The 15,055-nt window shown below is 52.8% G+C and overlaps 1 protein-coding gene across 1 annotated transcript in view; it reads left to right on the forward strand.

Annotated features, from left to right (window-relative positions):
• Window positions 1-15,055, forward strand: part of SEZ6 (seizure related 6 homolog) — a 43,383-nt gene that overhangs the window by 12,413 nt on the left and 15,915 nt on the right. Inside the window, exons 2-3 of the mRNA XM_041000584.1 lie at window positions 9,111-9,779; window positions 10,111-10,244. Of these exons, the coding sequence (XP_040856518.1) occupies window positions 9,111-9,779; window positions 10,111-10,244 (803 nt within the window). The remainder of the gene's footprint in view (window positions 1-9,110; window positions 9,780-10,110; window positions 10,245-15,055) is intronic.

Here is a 15,055-nt window from a genome sequence, read left to right on the forward strand (position 1 = left end):
TGACAATGATTTGCAGCCTGAACATGTGTTTGAACTTGCACATTCACACATATTTATCCTCATATGCACACATATGCCTACACACATGTATCTATCTTCAAGTATACATACACATATTTCCCCCCGTGCACACATGTACAGATACACATTTATGCATATATACACATGTATGCCTATACATGTATCTACCCTCATATATACACATGCCTACACACACATCTACCCTTATGTACACACATGACCATCCAGTCATGCACACGAGCACATAGATTCTAAGAAACAGCAACAACTGCAGTAGAATTGTTGATCTCAGGCTGGGGCATAGACAGACCTAGCCAAACCCTTTATTTGCTGCTTCTTCACATGAACAAAGATGATTTGCTTTGCCTTTTGTCCTCAGTGTCTTCACCTGCACAGTGGACAGTGTGGATTCTACACAAACAAGGCCAGCTCTCCAAGGCATGATAACCCAAAGCATGCTTGGCATATGGGGGTGCTCTACCTTAGTCCCAAAGGCAAGCAGCCATTCAAGCCAGCTCCAGAACCGTCCCAGAGGCCCCCCACTCTCTGTGCTGCTAACTGGATAGTGAGATGAGGGTGAGTCAGGAGGACACAGAAGGCATTCCAAAGAACAGGCACATACCCAGTCCTGGGCCAGACCATATGAGGGCAGATGTTCTGTGTGCCTTCTACCCATGAAATCCAAAATCCTCTTCACCGGGCTCCACCTGGGCTCTCACAGTTACCCATTTGACACCGGCACTCACCAGTGCCGGGGAACCAGTATGGTCCTTGGGGGACAGTGAGCAACTGGTAGGCCAGCTCTCCTGAGATCCTTAGGACAAATCTTAGAAGGTCCTGAAGTTCCCCGTCACCTCCCTCCCTGCCCAGTGTCAGTCCCAGGTCCCCAGACCCAGAAGGAAGAAAGCAGACATCCTGTCTTAGGTCTCTTTCAGAAGTGCCACCTTGGGCTTTTCTGCCTGTCAGGTGGCCGATACTTCAGAAGCCGAGAAGCCAGGGAACAGAGGCTGTGCTTCTTGTCATGGTAGCTGCCTGCTGTGGGCTGTGTAAATGTAAACTCGCTGACACAGAAGAAAACTGAAACTTTCTTCGCTTGCACCAGCCTCATTTCCAGAGCTACACAGCCAAGCGCAGCTGCCGGTTACCATATTAGAGATGCAAATACAAACATTTCCATCACTGGGAAAAGTCCTACTGGACAGTGCCTCTCCAGTGCCAGAGAAGCCAGGTGGGAGTCTGAGACATTCTAAACGGCAAGCTTGGCAACTATTCATGTCTGGATTCCAGTTTCCTGTTCTGTGAAACATGATAGTAACAACTCAAATCTCACAAGAGTTCCTGGGGGACCCAGTGAATTAACTCTGGTTGGACATTCAGAATGCTGGCAGGCACTGTGGTAGGCAATCTGTCAATGGCCCTTCCCAAGGGACTTGCCTGTTAGAGGTGGGACAGGGGGCCCTATTCCTAGCCGATGCCCACTACCTCCCATTGAGGTCCTAGCCATGCTTTTTGTGTCTGTCGATAAGATCCTAACCTTGAAGATGCTGAAGCCCAGGAGTTACCCACCTGTAAGATAACTGACTCCAGCAGCTCAGGAGGCAGTGAGTTCTCTGTCCCCAGAAGCATGCCCAAGGTGATAGACATACCCAATGGAGAGCCCACTCTTCAATGTAGGCAGGCCAGGTGCCTCCCTAGTTCTGACATCCCAACAGCCAGCCCTGTCTCAGGTTTGCTGCTGGACCTGGTCAAACCCTATGGACTCAGCTTCCTCCTGGGCCTGTCAGGGAGGTGGGAAATGTTGGCAAAGGTGACAGGGTTCATATTCTGGGAAACAGCCACTTCCTTAGCTGGAGCCTTGCCAAGAGGAGGTGCCCACCTCTCAACCTCCACCCATTCACATAAGCAACTCATATTTGACTGGACCTAGAGGGGTGACCAGAAAAGCAAGGATGGGATGAATAGAGAGTGTGATGAAGATGATCAATGACAGGGTGGTAGTCTAGAGGGGACCTGCCAGCTGCTGCCAGCAGACACTCCCCACCGATTGCCAGTTGGGGCTGCACTGGGGCACTGCCAAGGGCTGGCTGCCCATCTGCTCCCTTCAGGACCCACCCCTGCCCATCCCTGCTGGCCCATGGCCAGGGGCTTTGGGGAGCAGCATACTTGCTGAGTATGCAGACAGAATCTGGTCTTGGAGACTGTACCCTGAGCCCATTCTTCATTGTACCTAGAACTAAATGTCAATATTTATGGGTGAATATATGGGGAGAAAGATGCCTGGTGCTGGATTCTTGCCCAACTGTATGGTTGAGGAGTTACCAGGAAATGGTCAGCAGAATGTCCAGCATGGATGGCTTCCCAGGGGGTCAAGAGCTGGACCCTGGAGGATGGGTAGGGTTTGAGTAAGCGAAAGACAGAATCATATGAACCACAAGACTAAAGAGGACCAGCACCTGCTCTGGCCCTGAAAACCTTCCTTTCTGTGTGTCCACCCTAACAACTTCCCTCCCCATTACTACAAGCTACTGGTCTCCTAGTACAAGAACCCTAGGGCAGCAGCACCCCGGCTGAGCTGAAAGCCAGTGGAATCAGTGGGGACAAAGCTGAGCTGTGGGGCTGCTCAGCCCTTGGTTCCAGTCCCAGGGTCTACTTATAGTCTGTGTGATTGTAAACAAGTAACTTAACCATACTGGACCCTATCATCTGCCTCTATTGCCATCATGAGTCTCCCTGGAGCAAGGAGAGGAGGAGAAATCACAAGGGGGTCCCGACATGTGGCTGGCACACAGCGAATGCAGAGGCAGTAGATGGCAGCTATTCCCAGCTCAGCTGCCTGGCTTGAGACCACAGGCAGCAAGCTGTCCAGTGTTCTTCAGCCTGATTCTACCATGGCTTCAGGGTGATGTTGGAGAAGTTGTACCCCAGTGGTAGTTCTCAGTTTCCCTTTCTGTTGGTGAAGCTGACTTCTTTGTCAATAACAAATTCCCACCTGGCCCCAGAAGCTGAACATGGGTGAGTGCCAAAGGGTCATTAGTTCAGTAGCACATGAAATTGGAAGCCTCTAGGGTGTCCCATATAAATACTGGTTGATGTCCTAGCTGATACACTTCCCATCCAGCTTTTGGCCTGCAATTGAGGATGGCTTAAAGCCTTGGGACCCTGCACCCAAGTGGGAGACCCAAAAGAAGCTCCTGGCTCCTGGCTTCAGATTAGCACAGCTTTGACCATTTGGGGCGTGAATCATCAGAGGGAAGATCTTCCTCTCTGTCTCTCCTAGTCTCTGTATATCTGACTTTCCAATAAGAAATTTTTAAAAAGAAGAAATTAGAAGCCTCTAGAACCACATCTGAGACCTCAGGGGCCCTCTGGCTGGCACCCCTCACTACAGGGGTGAGGCTGGGCCTAATGAGACTGTCACTGAGGAACTCAGGCTCTGGGGGCCCAGGCACTGTTCCTCCCAGAGTCCCTCTCCCTCTCTTGCACTATGGGATAATAGGGACCTGCTGGGGGCCAACCCTCACTGATCCCCTATTAAAACTTGAAAGGGGCCAGGGAACCTCCAGAATAAACTCATTAATTTTAATGGGATAATAAATGGGTCCCATTAAAATCTCATTTCTCAGGGCTGGGCCAGCTTCACCTCCAGAACTTGGAGGAGTGATGTCCATGCTCCCCATGTACCTGCAGGTATGTACCATGAGTTGGGAGTCAGGCCTGGACAGAACCTCTCTCTCCTGGCAGGACAGCGGGTAGGAGTTGTGGACCTTTGGGGTGGGACTCCACTGCCCACAGCTTTTTACCCTGGGCGTCACTGAACCTCAGTTTGTCCATCTGTGAGCAGGTGCCGGATAGCTTATAGGTTCCGCTAGACAGAGGCTGGGTGCTACTCTCCAATCCTGGCCAGATCTAGTGGGGTTGGGGCACTGAACCTTCATCTCTAGCCCCACCCAGCTGCAGGATAGGGCTCTACACTTCCACCCCTGGAGGCCCAGGCCGGAGTAGGGCAAAGAGGACCTCCTGTCCCAAGAGGAGCTGCAGGGGGACGGCACAGGCCAGTGCGGCAAAGAATCCACTGGGGAGGCATCCTGAATGGCTCATTAGTGCCGATGAAAGCCTTTTTTCATTGCGTCTAAATTCTTTAAACAGGGCTCCCTCTGATGTCTATTTGCATAGCTTAAGAGCTAATGTGGGGGGAGGGCCCAAGCAGGCAGGGGCTACGTGGAAACCCCTGGGCTGCCTCCTGTGGGAGATGGGAGGGATGGCCAATGGTGGTGGGGTGGTGATGCTGGTGGTGGGGGTGGGGAGGGATTTCCCAGCCAGTCTACTTGGGCGAGGCAGCCCAGAGCTGCCCAGAGAATGTCCCCCTGTATGTGGCACCAGAGGGACCTGTGGATGGGATTGTGGGAAATTATCTGACTTATGGGGACAGTCTCTGTATACCTCAGACACACACTGCTGTTCTAAAGCGTTCTGATTCTCAGAAAACCCCTCAAAGTGCCCAATTTTTCAGGGAAGAGGTGAAGGCCCTGAACAATGACTTGCCAGACACCTGATTTTTAATATATTTTTTAAAAGATTTATTTATTTTTATTGCAAAGTCAGATATATAGAGAGAGGAGGAAAGAAAGAAGATCTCCCGTCCGATGATTCACTCCCCAAGTGAGCTCAATGGCCGAGTTGAACCAATCCTAAGCCAGGAGCTCTTCCAGGTCTCCCACCTGGGTGCAGGGTCCCAAGGCTTTGAGCCATCCTCGACTGCTTTCTCAGGCCACAAGCAGGGAGCTGGATGGGAAGTGGAGCTGCCGGAATTAGAACCGGCATCCATGTGGGATTCTGGAGCATTCAAGGCGAGGGCTTTAGCCGCTAGGCTACTGCGCCAGACACCCGATTTTTAAGTGGCAGAGCTGACACTGAAACCCAGTTCTGCCTCCCTCTGTCCCATGGTCTCTGTCATGTTTCCACACTCAGGTGCTTCAGGAATGAATAGGAGTTCCAGTATCCTAGACAGAAAGGCTCTGGAGGATGTGGTTCCCATTCAGGCTCAACCTGAGTCCCAGATGCCAGAAGTAGTGACCCCACTGCCACTTCTTACTTATTTGAAATGAAGAGTGAGGAAGAAAGAGAGACAGAAAGAGATCTTCCATTTGCTGGTTCACTCCCCAAATGTCCACAGAGGCTGGAGCTGAGCCAGGCCAAAGCCAAAAGCCAGGAGCCTCATCTGGATCTCCCACATGGGCTATCTTCCTCTGCTGATGTCCCAGATACATGAGCAGGAATCAGATTGGAAGTAGAGTAGCTGGGATTTGAACTGAGTCGGTTTTAAGCTCTGGCTTAGTTTAATATGCCACAGTGCCAGCCCCCAAGTGGGTTTAAATTCCAGGTCCAGCACTGTGAGACTTCAGGCAAGTCTCTGTCTCACCTCTCCAGGCTTTGGATTCTTTATTGGGCAGGAGTGAGAGTCCCATTTCTCAGAGTTGCAGTACCAATTGAAGAATACAGTTGGAGGAAAGCTGACACAGTAGGAGTATATGAGACCAGCCTGTGGGCCCCTGACGTCTCCTACAGGGCCCTGGATCCCACTCTTCCTCTATGTCAGCTCCTGCACGTGACCTCAGGCCAACCAGACAGCAACCTCTGACCTGGCTGGCCATAACTCCAGGAACCTAGAGGGTTCCAACAGCATTCCTGAGGCATCTGGATACACCCTTCCCAGACCTAGCTCATCTTCCTCAGGTTATCTGACCCTTTCTGACTGACTGTGGGTGGCACCTGCCAGGACCAAGTGGCAGCTGATTTCAGAATCAATTTTCTTGCTTGATACGCTATCTCGATTCCATTTAAGCAAGTGTTCGGTCCCCCCAGATAACACAATCAGTGCATTCAACAGTGACGGGAGGTGCCCATTAGCCCTGCTCCATTGCTCAGCACCCACTCAGCAGCCAGCAGTGGCTGGTGAGCAATGCTCGGCACAGTCACTTCCTGAGTCAGGGAACCTCAGTGCATTCCCTCCGCCAGGGAAGAATCCCACAGGTACCCACCCTGAGAGCCGTGGGTGACACCTCTTGTTGGGCAGCTTTGGAGGTGGACATGTGAGCAATGCACATAGCCCAGGGGATTCCAGTCTGTGTGGCAGGAAAGGCTTTTCTTCCTTGTGCTGTGCCGAGATCAGTTTTAGATCACCTGGCAAAGACCCTGTGACATCTAGGGGCGGGGGAGTGCATTTTGAGCAAAGAGAGTAGCCCAGGCTGGCATGTCGCAGGCACTGCCTGGACTCTCCATCACTGACTCAGACAAAAGACATAGGGCACTGGCAGACCATCTGCTCTAGCGGGCGCATGAGCCTGGCTGGGCATCTAGTTTAGATACTGTGTTATCAGTGCCTGCCATGGACTGCCAAGACACAGTTGGGCTGCCTCCATAGGCATCACAGGAGAGAGTGAGGTTGGGCCTAGTTTCCAGGGTTTGGGGGTCCCCAGGCCTCTAAGACCCAAAGGAACTAAAGGCCCTCCAACCTGTACTTGCCTCCCGCACCTCAACTTCTCCCCTCTTCCCATTTGTCTGACACATCAGAGCTGCCGTGGACTTCTGAGCAGAATGTCGGCCATCTGGCACTTCCTCACGCCTGCCAATCCACAGGGTGGATGTGAGCCTGTGGAATGACAGCCACCCCCCACCAGACGTGTGGAGGGACCTACCTTCTCCGTGCAGACTCTGTGATTGCGCCCTGGCTGTGTTTCCCTTCCAGACTTTGTGCAGCCATTTTGAAAGCTATAAGGATTAGGAGCATCCTCCCAGCTGTCTCAGAGCTGGCAAGGTTCTGAGTGGGCTGGATCTGGAGCCAGCATCCATTGACCTTTTCTTGGCAGTTAAGGATCTAGGGAACCTGTGGGCCACAAGCAGTGTATGCATCATTTCTCTGGCTCTGTGGTTGAATACAGCAACATCGTCAAGAGCAGAGCATAAGTTTCATTCTCCATTGCCCGACTGATTGATTGTGGCTGTCTGGATAACTGTGTTGAGAAGGATTCTGAAGTCCCATGTGACTTCAGCAAGAAATAACCAAAATTGATTAATTTTGAATGAGGGGAGGAGATTGTGGTAGGTAGCATACCAAATGTCCCCCTCCCCTTCCTTTTTTTTTTTTTAAGATTTATTCATTTGAAAAAAATTCTAAAGATTTATATTTTTTCAGTATTAGAAGCAAAGTTAGAGAGAGGGAAAGCAGGCACAGAGGGAGAAATCTTCCATCCATTGGTTCACTCACCAAATGATCACAACAGCCAGAGCTGGGTCAGCCTGAAGCCAGAAGTGTCATCTGGCGCTCCCATCTACTGCTGCTTTTCCCTGGAGAATTAACAGAATCCTGGATCAAAAGTGGAGCAGCCAGGACATGAGCCAGCACCCACATGGGCAGCCAGCACAAACACTGGCCCCCAGATGTCCCTTACCCTGTTTTAGACCCTGTCCTAGATAGATCTTGACTAGTAGTGATAGGAGAAGGAAAAAGGGAATTCAAGGAGACATCCTATGGAGAAGGGAAATGATATTAAGTGAAAAACCTGTTTTACAGATGAGAAAACTAAGGTTGGGAGAATTTAGAGGCTTTTGTTTCTGCTTGTTTGTTTTTAAGATTTCCTGTACTTACTTGAGTCACAGAGAGAGAGGGATCAGAAGGAAGAGGTCTTTCATCCTCATGAATCAAATGAACATTTCATCCTCAGATGAACATTTCATTCATTCCCCAAATGGCTACAATGGGCAGGCTTGGGCCAGAATGAATCCAGCAGCCAGAAGCGTCATCTGGGTTTCCCTCATGGGAGGCAGGGGGCCCAAGGACTTGGTCTGTCTTCTACTGCTTTCTAGGTACATTAGCCAGGAGCTGGATCAGAAGTGGAACAGCCCAGCTTTGAACCAGTGTTCCTTAGGGGCAGCTGGCCTTGTAGGCAGCAGCTTATACTACACTATGCCACAGCACTGGCCCGCAGAATTTAGATTTTTTTTTTTAACCTGAGGTCACATAGCTCCCTAAAGCATAGATAGATTTTTTTTAAAAGGTAGATTGATTTATTTAGCTATTTGTTTATTTGAAAGGCAGAGTGTGAGAGACCTTTTGTCTGCTTGTCTGCTGGTTTACTCCCCAGAAACCCTTCCTAACTGGGGCTGGACCAGGTCAAAGCCAGAAGCCAGGAACTCCATCCAGGCCTCTCATGTTGGTGGCAGGGAATCAAGCACTTGAACCTCTTCTGCTGCCTTCCCAGGTACATTAGCAGGAAGCTGGATGGGAAGCTGTGTGCAATGGGAACTGGAACCAACAATCCCAGGTGGGATTTGAGCAACTTAACTTAATCCCAAGTGGTGACCTAGGCAGCTGGGCCACAGTACCTGCCACATCTGCCTAATTGTAGCTCCTGGCTGCTCCCCACCCTGTTCATCTGCCTGCACCATCAAAACCAGAAAGTGGATGAAAGACATGCTTCTCTGAGAAGTAAAAGAAGTGGGACCTAACATAGAGGTCATGCACTCCTAAGGAAATCTAAGATAAAATCCCAAATACATGAGGCATCTTCTGGGACTAAGGACCAGCAGCTCACTGAAATCGGGAAATGAGCTGGAAGCCCTGTACTCACAGGCAGAAAAGTCGGTGGAGTGAGGGTTGGTGCTGTTCGCAGTTCTGCTCTTGGCTGTGTGACTTTGAGTAAGATGCCTCCTTTCCCTGGCCTACCTTCGTTAGTAAAATAAGGCAGCATTGGGACTGGTAAATACTGAATTCCAGTACCAGGCATGGCAGCTTGGAATCTTGTGTTGAGAAGGATTCTGAGGCCAAATCTGAGGATAGCTGGAATTCATGCAATGATCCATTAATGATATCTGCCTCCAGTGCTGAAGGAGAGAGGGTGACATGCTTGAAGTACGCCATGTCATCTCACTCCCTGTTCTGAGATGCCATTGCACCATGATTCTCAACAGTGAGCACACTCCCCATGGTGCTCTGTCAACGGAGAGATGGATCTCCTAGTCGCCTGGGCCGGGCTGGCTGTTGCTCACTGTGAAGCAACGGGGAAGTTTCTGATAATCCATTCTCGTTTCAGGACTCTCCTCTCAGACCCCGATTCTGGGGGAGGGGCAGGCTGCAGGCATGGAGGAGGCAGATGGGGAACTGACCGTGGCCCCTACACCGGAGCAGCCAGACCATGGGGTCCACTTTGTCACCACGGCCCCAACCTTGAAGCTACTTAATCACCACCCGCTGCTGGAGGAATTCCTACAAGATGGACTGGAGGGCCGGGAGGAGGAGCTGAGGCCTGCACTGCCCTTCCAGCCTGACCCACCTACACCCTTCACTCCCAGTCCCCTGCCCCGCCTGGCCAACCAGGACAACCGTCCTGTCTTCACCAGCCCCACCCCAGCTGTGGCTGCCGCTCCCACTCCACCACAGTCCAGGGAGGGACCCTGGGGCCTGGAATCAGAACTCCCTGAGCTTCACCTCACGGCTCCCCTCCCACCAGGACCCAGCATGGCAGTGCCCACAATGGGCCCAGGAGCAAGACCCAATACCACACCTCCCAGCCGAGCGTGGACCCCAACCCAAGAGGGTCCTGGAGATATGGGCAGGCCATGGGCTCCAGAACCCGTGTCTCAGACCACGGGGCTCAGGACCAAGGGGATAGTTGCCACAGCCACCACTTCAGGGGACGATGAGGAGACCACCACCACCACCACCATCGTCACCACCACCATCACCACAGTCCAGCCGCCAGGTCAGAGTCTTTGTACTGGGATCCGACCCCAGCTCTGGTATTTATTTACTCTCCCTGAGCTTTGTGTGTAAAGCAGTGATAAGAAAACCCACCTCCCTGGACCACTGTGAATGGGAGGTGAGATCCCACATTATAGGGGCTCAATAAAAAGCAATTCCTTTCTTTCAATAGAATTACCATTGCTCCACCCAGGGTGAGGAGGTAGACTACACACATATATGCACACACGCACACACACATAAATACACATGTACATGTACACACAAGTTCAGCCCTGGCTGGACCTGTCTCCGAAGCTTGGCCTAGCCTTGTGTCTCCTCCTATTTCCCAGGCCCTTGTAACTGGAATTTCTCAGGACCAGAGGGCTCTCTGGATGCCCCCAGATCCCCCAGTGCACCCCCTGGTGTCAGCCTGGACTGTTTCTATTACATCTCCGTCTACCCTGGCTATGGCGTGGAAATCAAGGTGAGTGACCTGGCTCTGCGTGGGGCCCCAGTGGGGGCTGCTGTGTTCTGGGTTCCCAGAAAGGCACATGTTGCAGGGTCGGGGACATGTCAGTTGGAGGGAGTCCCACATCTGGGACTGGGACATGATCCTAAAGCCTAGTTAGATTCTCCTGTGTGCACCAGGGAGTGGGGTGGGCAACACTCCAGGCCAGCAGTGCCCAGAGGTGCTGCAGGAGGGACAGATGTGGCCATCCTCTTTCTCCAGGGGTTTGGTCAGGGGCCCAGGGGAGCCTGAGGAGGGAGCTCTAGTCCTGACTGGGGAGGGGATTGGGTGAGTATGAACTCTGCACCTGCATTCTGTCCCTCGCATTTCCCACGAAGCTTCTGGCTCAAAGACAGTTCCCTGGGTCTACCATGAAAACACACTTACACACATGCACACACACGCACATGCATGCTACCTTGCAGCTGAATGGGCTGAACCTTCTTTCCCCAAGAGTCCCAGTTGCACCTGCTGCTCCCTCAGCTCACCTCACCTGCTATTAGGACTCACACCTGGCATCACTTTCATTGGGATTTCTGTCCTGATCTCCAGTCCCAGGGCACTCCTTATCTTAACTCTGTGTTCTGTCAATCTGTTTATCGCCATCCACTTACTCCCAGAGATGGTGAGCTCCTGGAAGATACCTTGCTGGACAGGGCCCAGACCAGGTTCTCCACAGACCCTCTGAATGGAAAGGTTGGGAGGAAGGAAGGGAAATGTTCCCTCCGCCTAGGTTATGGAAATTGACTGGATGGGCAGGAGGGGCATTATGCTCAGGTGAGGGACTCAGGCAAGGGACTGAGGAGCCACAGAGAAGGAAGCAGAGGAGAGTCTGTGGGGCAGGACCTCTCCTCCAGTCCAGCCCAGCCCACACAGGCCCCGGTAACTGGGCCAGGAGCTAGCTATACCTGTGTTTTCTGCTCTCTCCCTGGGACTCAGGTCAGGGTCCCTAGGCCAAGCCTGCAGACAGGGAACCCCTAGACCTCCTGACTCTCTCCCCTTCTTTCTGCAACTGTTTGCTCTTGCTCTGCCAAGCCCTGTGCCCCCAACTCTGGGCTGACTGCAGGGTAATTAGGAACAGCCACCCCTCCAAGCCATTAGCACTCAGTGTCGCTTAATTAAGGTAATTAATGTAAAATCATCACCTAATGAGAGGTGGCACCAGCTGTGGTTCACAGGGTGGAAGGTGCCAGCTGCAGGTGTAGAGAAGGAGATGAGGGGCAGATGCCAGATTACGTGCCCCCCTGCAGGCCCAGACTGGTTCCACCTGCCTCCCGAGCCTCCCACACCCATTGAAGCCTCCAGAGTCCGACTAGACCCAGCCCTGGTACCAGCCCTGATACCAGCTCTGGTACTCCCTGCAACAGAAGCTGCTATCTCTGCCCATCTTTGCCCTGTTCCAGACACAAGCCCCACCCTGGATGCCTACCCTCCCAGTAGATCCGTGCGTTGTCTGGTTCTGCCACAGTTTTTTCATCAGAATGAAAAAGCCGTTACCAGGCAACCTTGAGAGGAAGACCTGCCACAGCCCCAGCCTGCTGTTGGGAAACATAGCAGATGTGGGCCCCAGCCTCTATCCTGGCACCATAGAAGCAGCGCCATTGGGGTCCTTGTCACTCCTGATGGCCTGAGAGGGTGGCGCCAGAACTGGATCAGTGCCCAGTTTAGGGGAGGAGCAAGAGACAGAGTCAGCCAGGACTGCAGCACGATCTAAGGTTCTTTTCCCAGGACAGGATCCAGCAACTTCTGCCCCTACTTAGGCCTCCTAGCCGCACCCCGCAGGGCCGCTTGGGACCTGAAGATTCACTGACACTATAGACCAGTCTCACTGGATAGTTGGGGAAACTGGGGCCCAGTCAAGGAAAGGAACTAGCATAAAGTCACTCTCAATTATTATTATGTGGTTTTGCATGAGTGGATTTGTCTGTCTGACAAATATAAATTGAGCTCTAAGTGTGCACTGACCACCAAGGACACAGACTGGCAATGCAGGGTGCAGAAAGACAGAGGTCAGAAGCAAAGACCACAGACGGGGATAGGGTTGAGAAGCACATGAGTGTGGGGACTGCAAGAAAGGCAGCCCACCCACCTTAGCATGAAGCACAACATACCCACTCTGAGGCCCACAGGAGGCCAATCAACACCCACACTTGGGCGAAGGAGCAGCGGGTATGGCTGGTCTGGCTGCTCCAGACAAGTAGTTTTGCTGCATAGGGGTGAGGGTCAGACTTGCAGATTTCGCTCTGGCCAGAAGCTTGGTTCGAGCTGGCAGTGGAACCAGGCTGTGCTGGGGAGAGGGGACTGACTATGGCTTCTCCCCACCACAGATAAATCCCTGCCTGGGGCTCCATGAGTCCACCCCCACTGCACAGGGTGGGTGGTCAGGACAGGGCCTGGGGGTCTGGTAAGGACGTGGGAGGAGCCATGAGAGTGGACTGTCTCAAGGACCCACAGACCACATGCCTCAGTAGGTTAGCCAGACACTATGCTGAGCCCCTGTCCTATGACTACAGTGCTGTCCTGAAGTTTGGGGCCCTGGGCAAGATCCTCTCAAGTCCCTTTTTTTGTGGAAGAGCAGCCTCTGAGGGATCAGAATTCCCTAAAAAGCCCAGTTCTGCACAACTTGGCCCACAGCCCCCATAATCTGCTCCTTCCCCTTTCTCCACCTCCCCTCAGGAGGCTACAGTGGTTGGGGCCCTCTCAAGCTGAGGCTCCAAGCTGCCCTCAGAGAGGTGGCAGGGCAGGCTCCATGATCAGAGAAGCCTACCTTCTTTACCTGGGAGTTGGTTGAGGAGGGCCAGGAAAGCAAAGTCCTTCATGATGGGTGAGCATCAGCCTGAGGTCCAAGCAGACCCTATCCTTTCCCCAGCCAGCCGGGCACCCCCTGAGGGCTCAATGCCTCTTACTGCATTTGGCATGCCAAGGGCCTTCCCACTGCCAGACTGTATCTTGGCTTAGTTGCTGTCTGTGCCATCTGGAGCCTGGACACAGCTGCCCACAGTCTCTACCCTCATGCCCCAGGTGGCCCCATTGGCACACAACTTTCCTACACCAAGCCAGCTGTCACTCTGATGGCCAGAACACCCTGCCCTTCTCATCTGGGCCATGGCCAGGCCTGATATGGGCACCAGGGTTGGCCAGTAGGCGTGTAGAGTGGCGTTTCTGGGCAAGGTTCTAATTGCTGGCTCCAGAAAGGCCCATCTGAGGAGGTTGGCGACAGCACAGATAGGTCTGGCCCATTGAATTTCGGCTTCTTCCCCATAATCTCTATAACAGATCTTACCCCATGAGATGCTCCAGAAGTCCCATTCAGAAGGGCAGGGAGCTGGCATATAAGCCTGGGGCTTCATCCTGACTGTACAGCCCACTTCTCAGTGACTTGGCTAAGTTCCTGGCCTTCTCTGGGCCCCAGTTCTCCCCATACCCCATAAAAGAAGTTTGAACCCAAGGATGAACAAAGCCCCTTCCAGCCAGTCCCTGATTGTGGCTTCTGCTCTGGGTTCTCATGGGCCTGACTGAGTGCTGGCATCTCAAGTCCTGGACCCTGGCAGGGAGAGGTGGCTTCCAGGTACAGTGCCTCCCAGGCAGAGCCCTGGCAGACCTTGGAGTGAGGTGACTACAAAGCCAATTATCACCTCAGCAGATGGCAACGTTTCCTCAGCATGGGGCCTGGGTAGCTCTGAGACACAGACGGACTTCTGTGACTTTCCGTGCTGAGTCTCTTATGACCAGCATCTGCCTCTTTATGCCCATGACATGGCTAGAGCATCCTCCCCACTTCATGGGATAACCTGAGGTCTGTTGCGAAGGACAAGTTCTTAACTGGCCCGTGATGGAGCCAGGCTTGCATCCCAGGACCAAACAGCCTGACCTAGGTGACTGGCCTGGGTGTAGCACTAGACAGATCTAGAACAGAGCCTGGTAGCCTTCTGTCCTGAGGCCTCCTCAGACCCTTTTCTCAGCCAACCCCATTTGCTGCTGGAGCTCTCCCAGTTTTGAGCAGGAACAGGCACATGCACTAGGTCAGGAACCAGGGGTCCTGCTTTGCCTTGGGCTCACTGTGGAACCAAAAGTGATCTTTGATCTTGGGTCACAGGGGACCCTTGGCTGCAAAGTAGGTGAACGCAGCCTGTCCTGTCTCCCTCTCTAAGGCTCCACCAGAGGACAGTGGATATGAAAGGGCTGCAAAAACTTACAAGGGCCTTGTGTGAGGGGCAAATATATCACACATGCCAGTGTGTATGCAGATGAGCTTATATCAGAGTATACATGCAGTTGGTGACCAAGAAAGCCTAGCAGGGCTGTGGCCAGACCAGCACCCAGGTTAGGTGGGGTGGGAGGACAGCAACCAGGCACTCACCTACCTGTGCATGACTGTGTGCTGTCACTGGCATCACCTCATTGAGGGGTCACTCCAGAGAGAGTAGTACTGGAGGCCTGACTGGCAGCTTCCACAGAGACAATGGGCCAGGCAAGACAACAACCTGAATTCTCCCCACTCCCTATCCTTAGAAGCACTGGCTTCCTTCCATGGGCTGCAGTATGAGATAGTCCAGGGTCCTGCGGGAATCATCCGGCTCCTGTCTTCCCCCTGCTATGGCTGGCTGGGGGTACAGGAAGACAGCCCTCATGAAGAGAGCTGACGTTTCAATCTGTCTCCCAGGCGCTTCAGATGCCTGCAAATTGCATCAAGACTTCATCCCCTCCCTTGTCGGACACCCAGGCCTGTCTGGCCCCTGTCAGCCTGGCCCTCAAACAAGTGACAAATCACACTGCAGCCACTGCGG

The sequence above is a fragment of the Ochotona curzoniae genome, unplaced genomic scaffold, assembly GCF_017591425.1.
Source record: "Ochotona curzoniae isolate NIBS_2020 unplaced genomic scaffold, NIBS_Ocur_1.0 scaffold_2453, whole genome shotgun sequence".
NCBI classification, from domain to species: Eukaryota; Metazoa; Chordata; class Mammalia; order Lagomorpha; family Ochotonidae; genus Ochotona; species Ochotona curzoniae.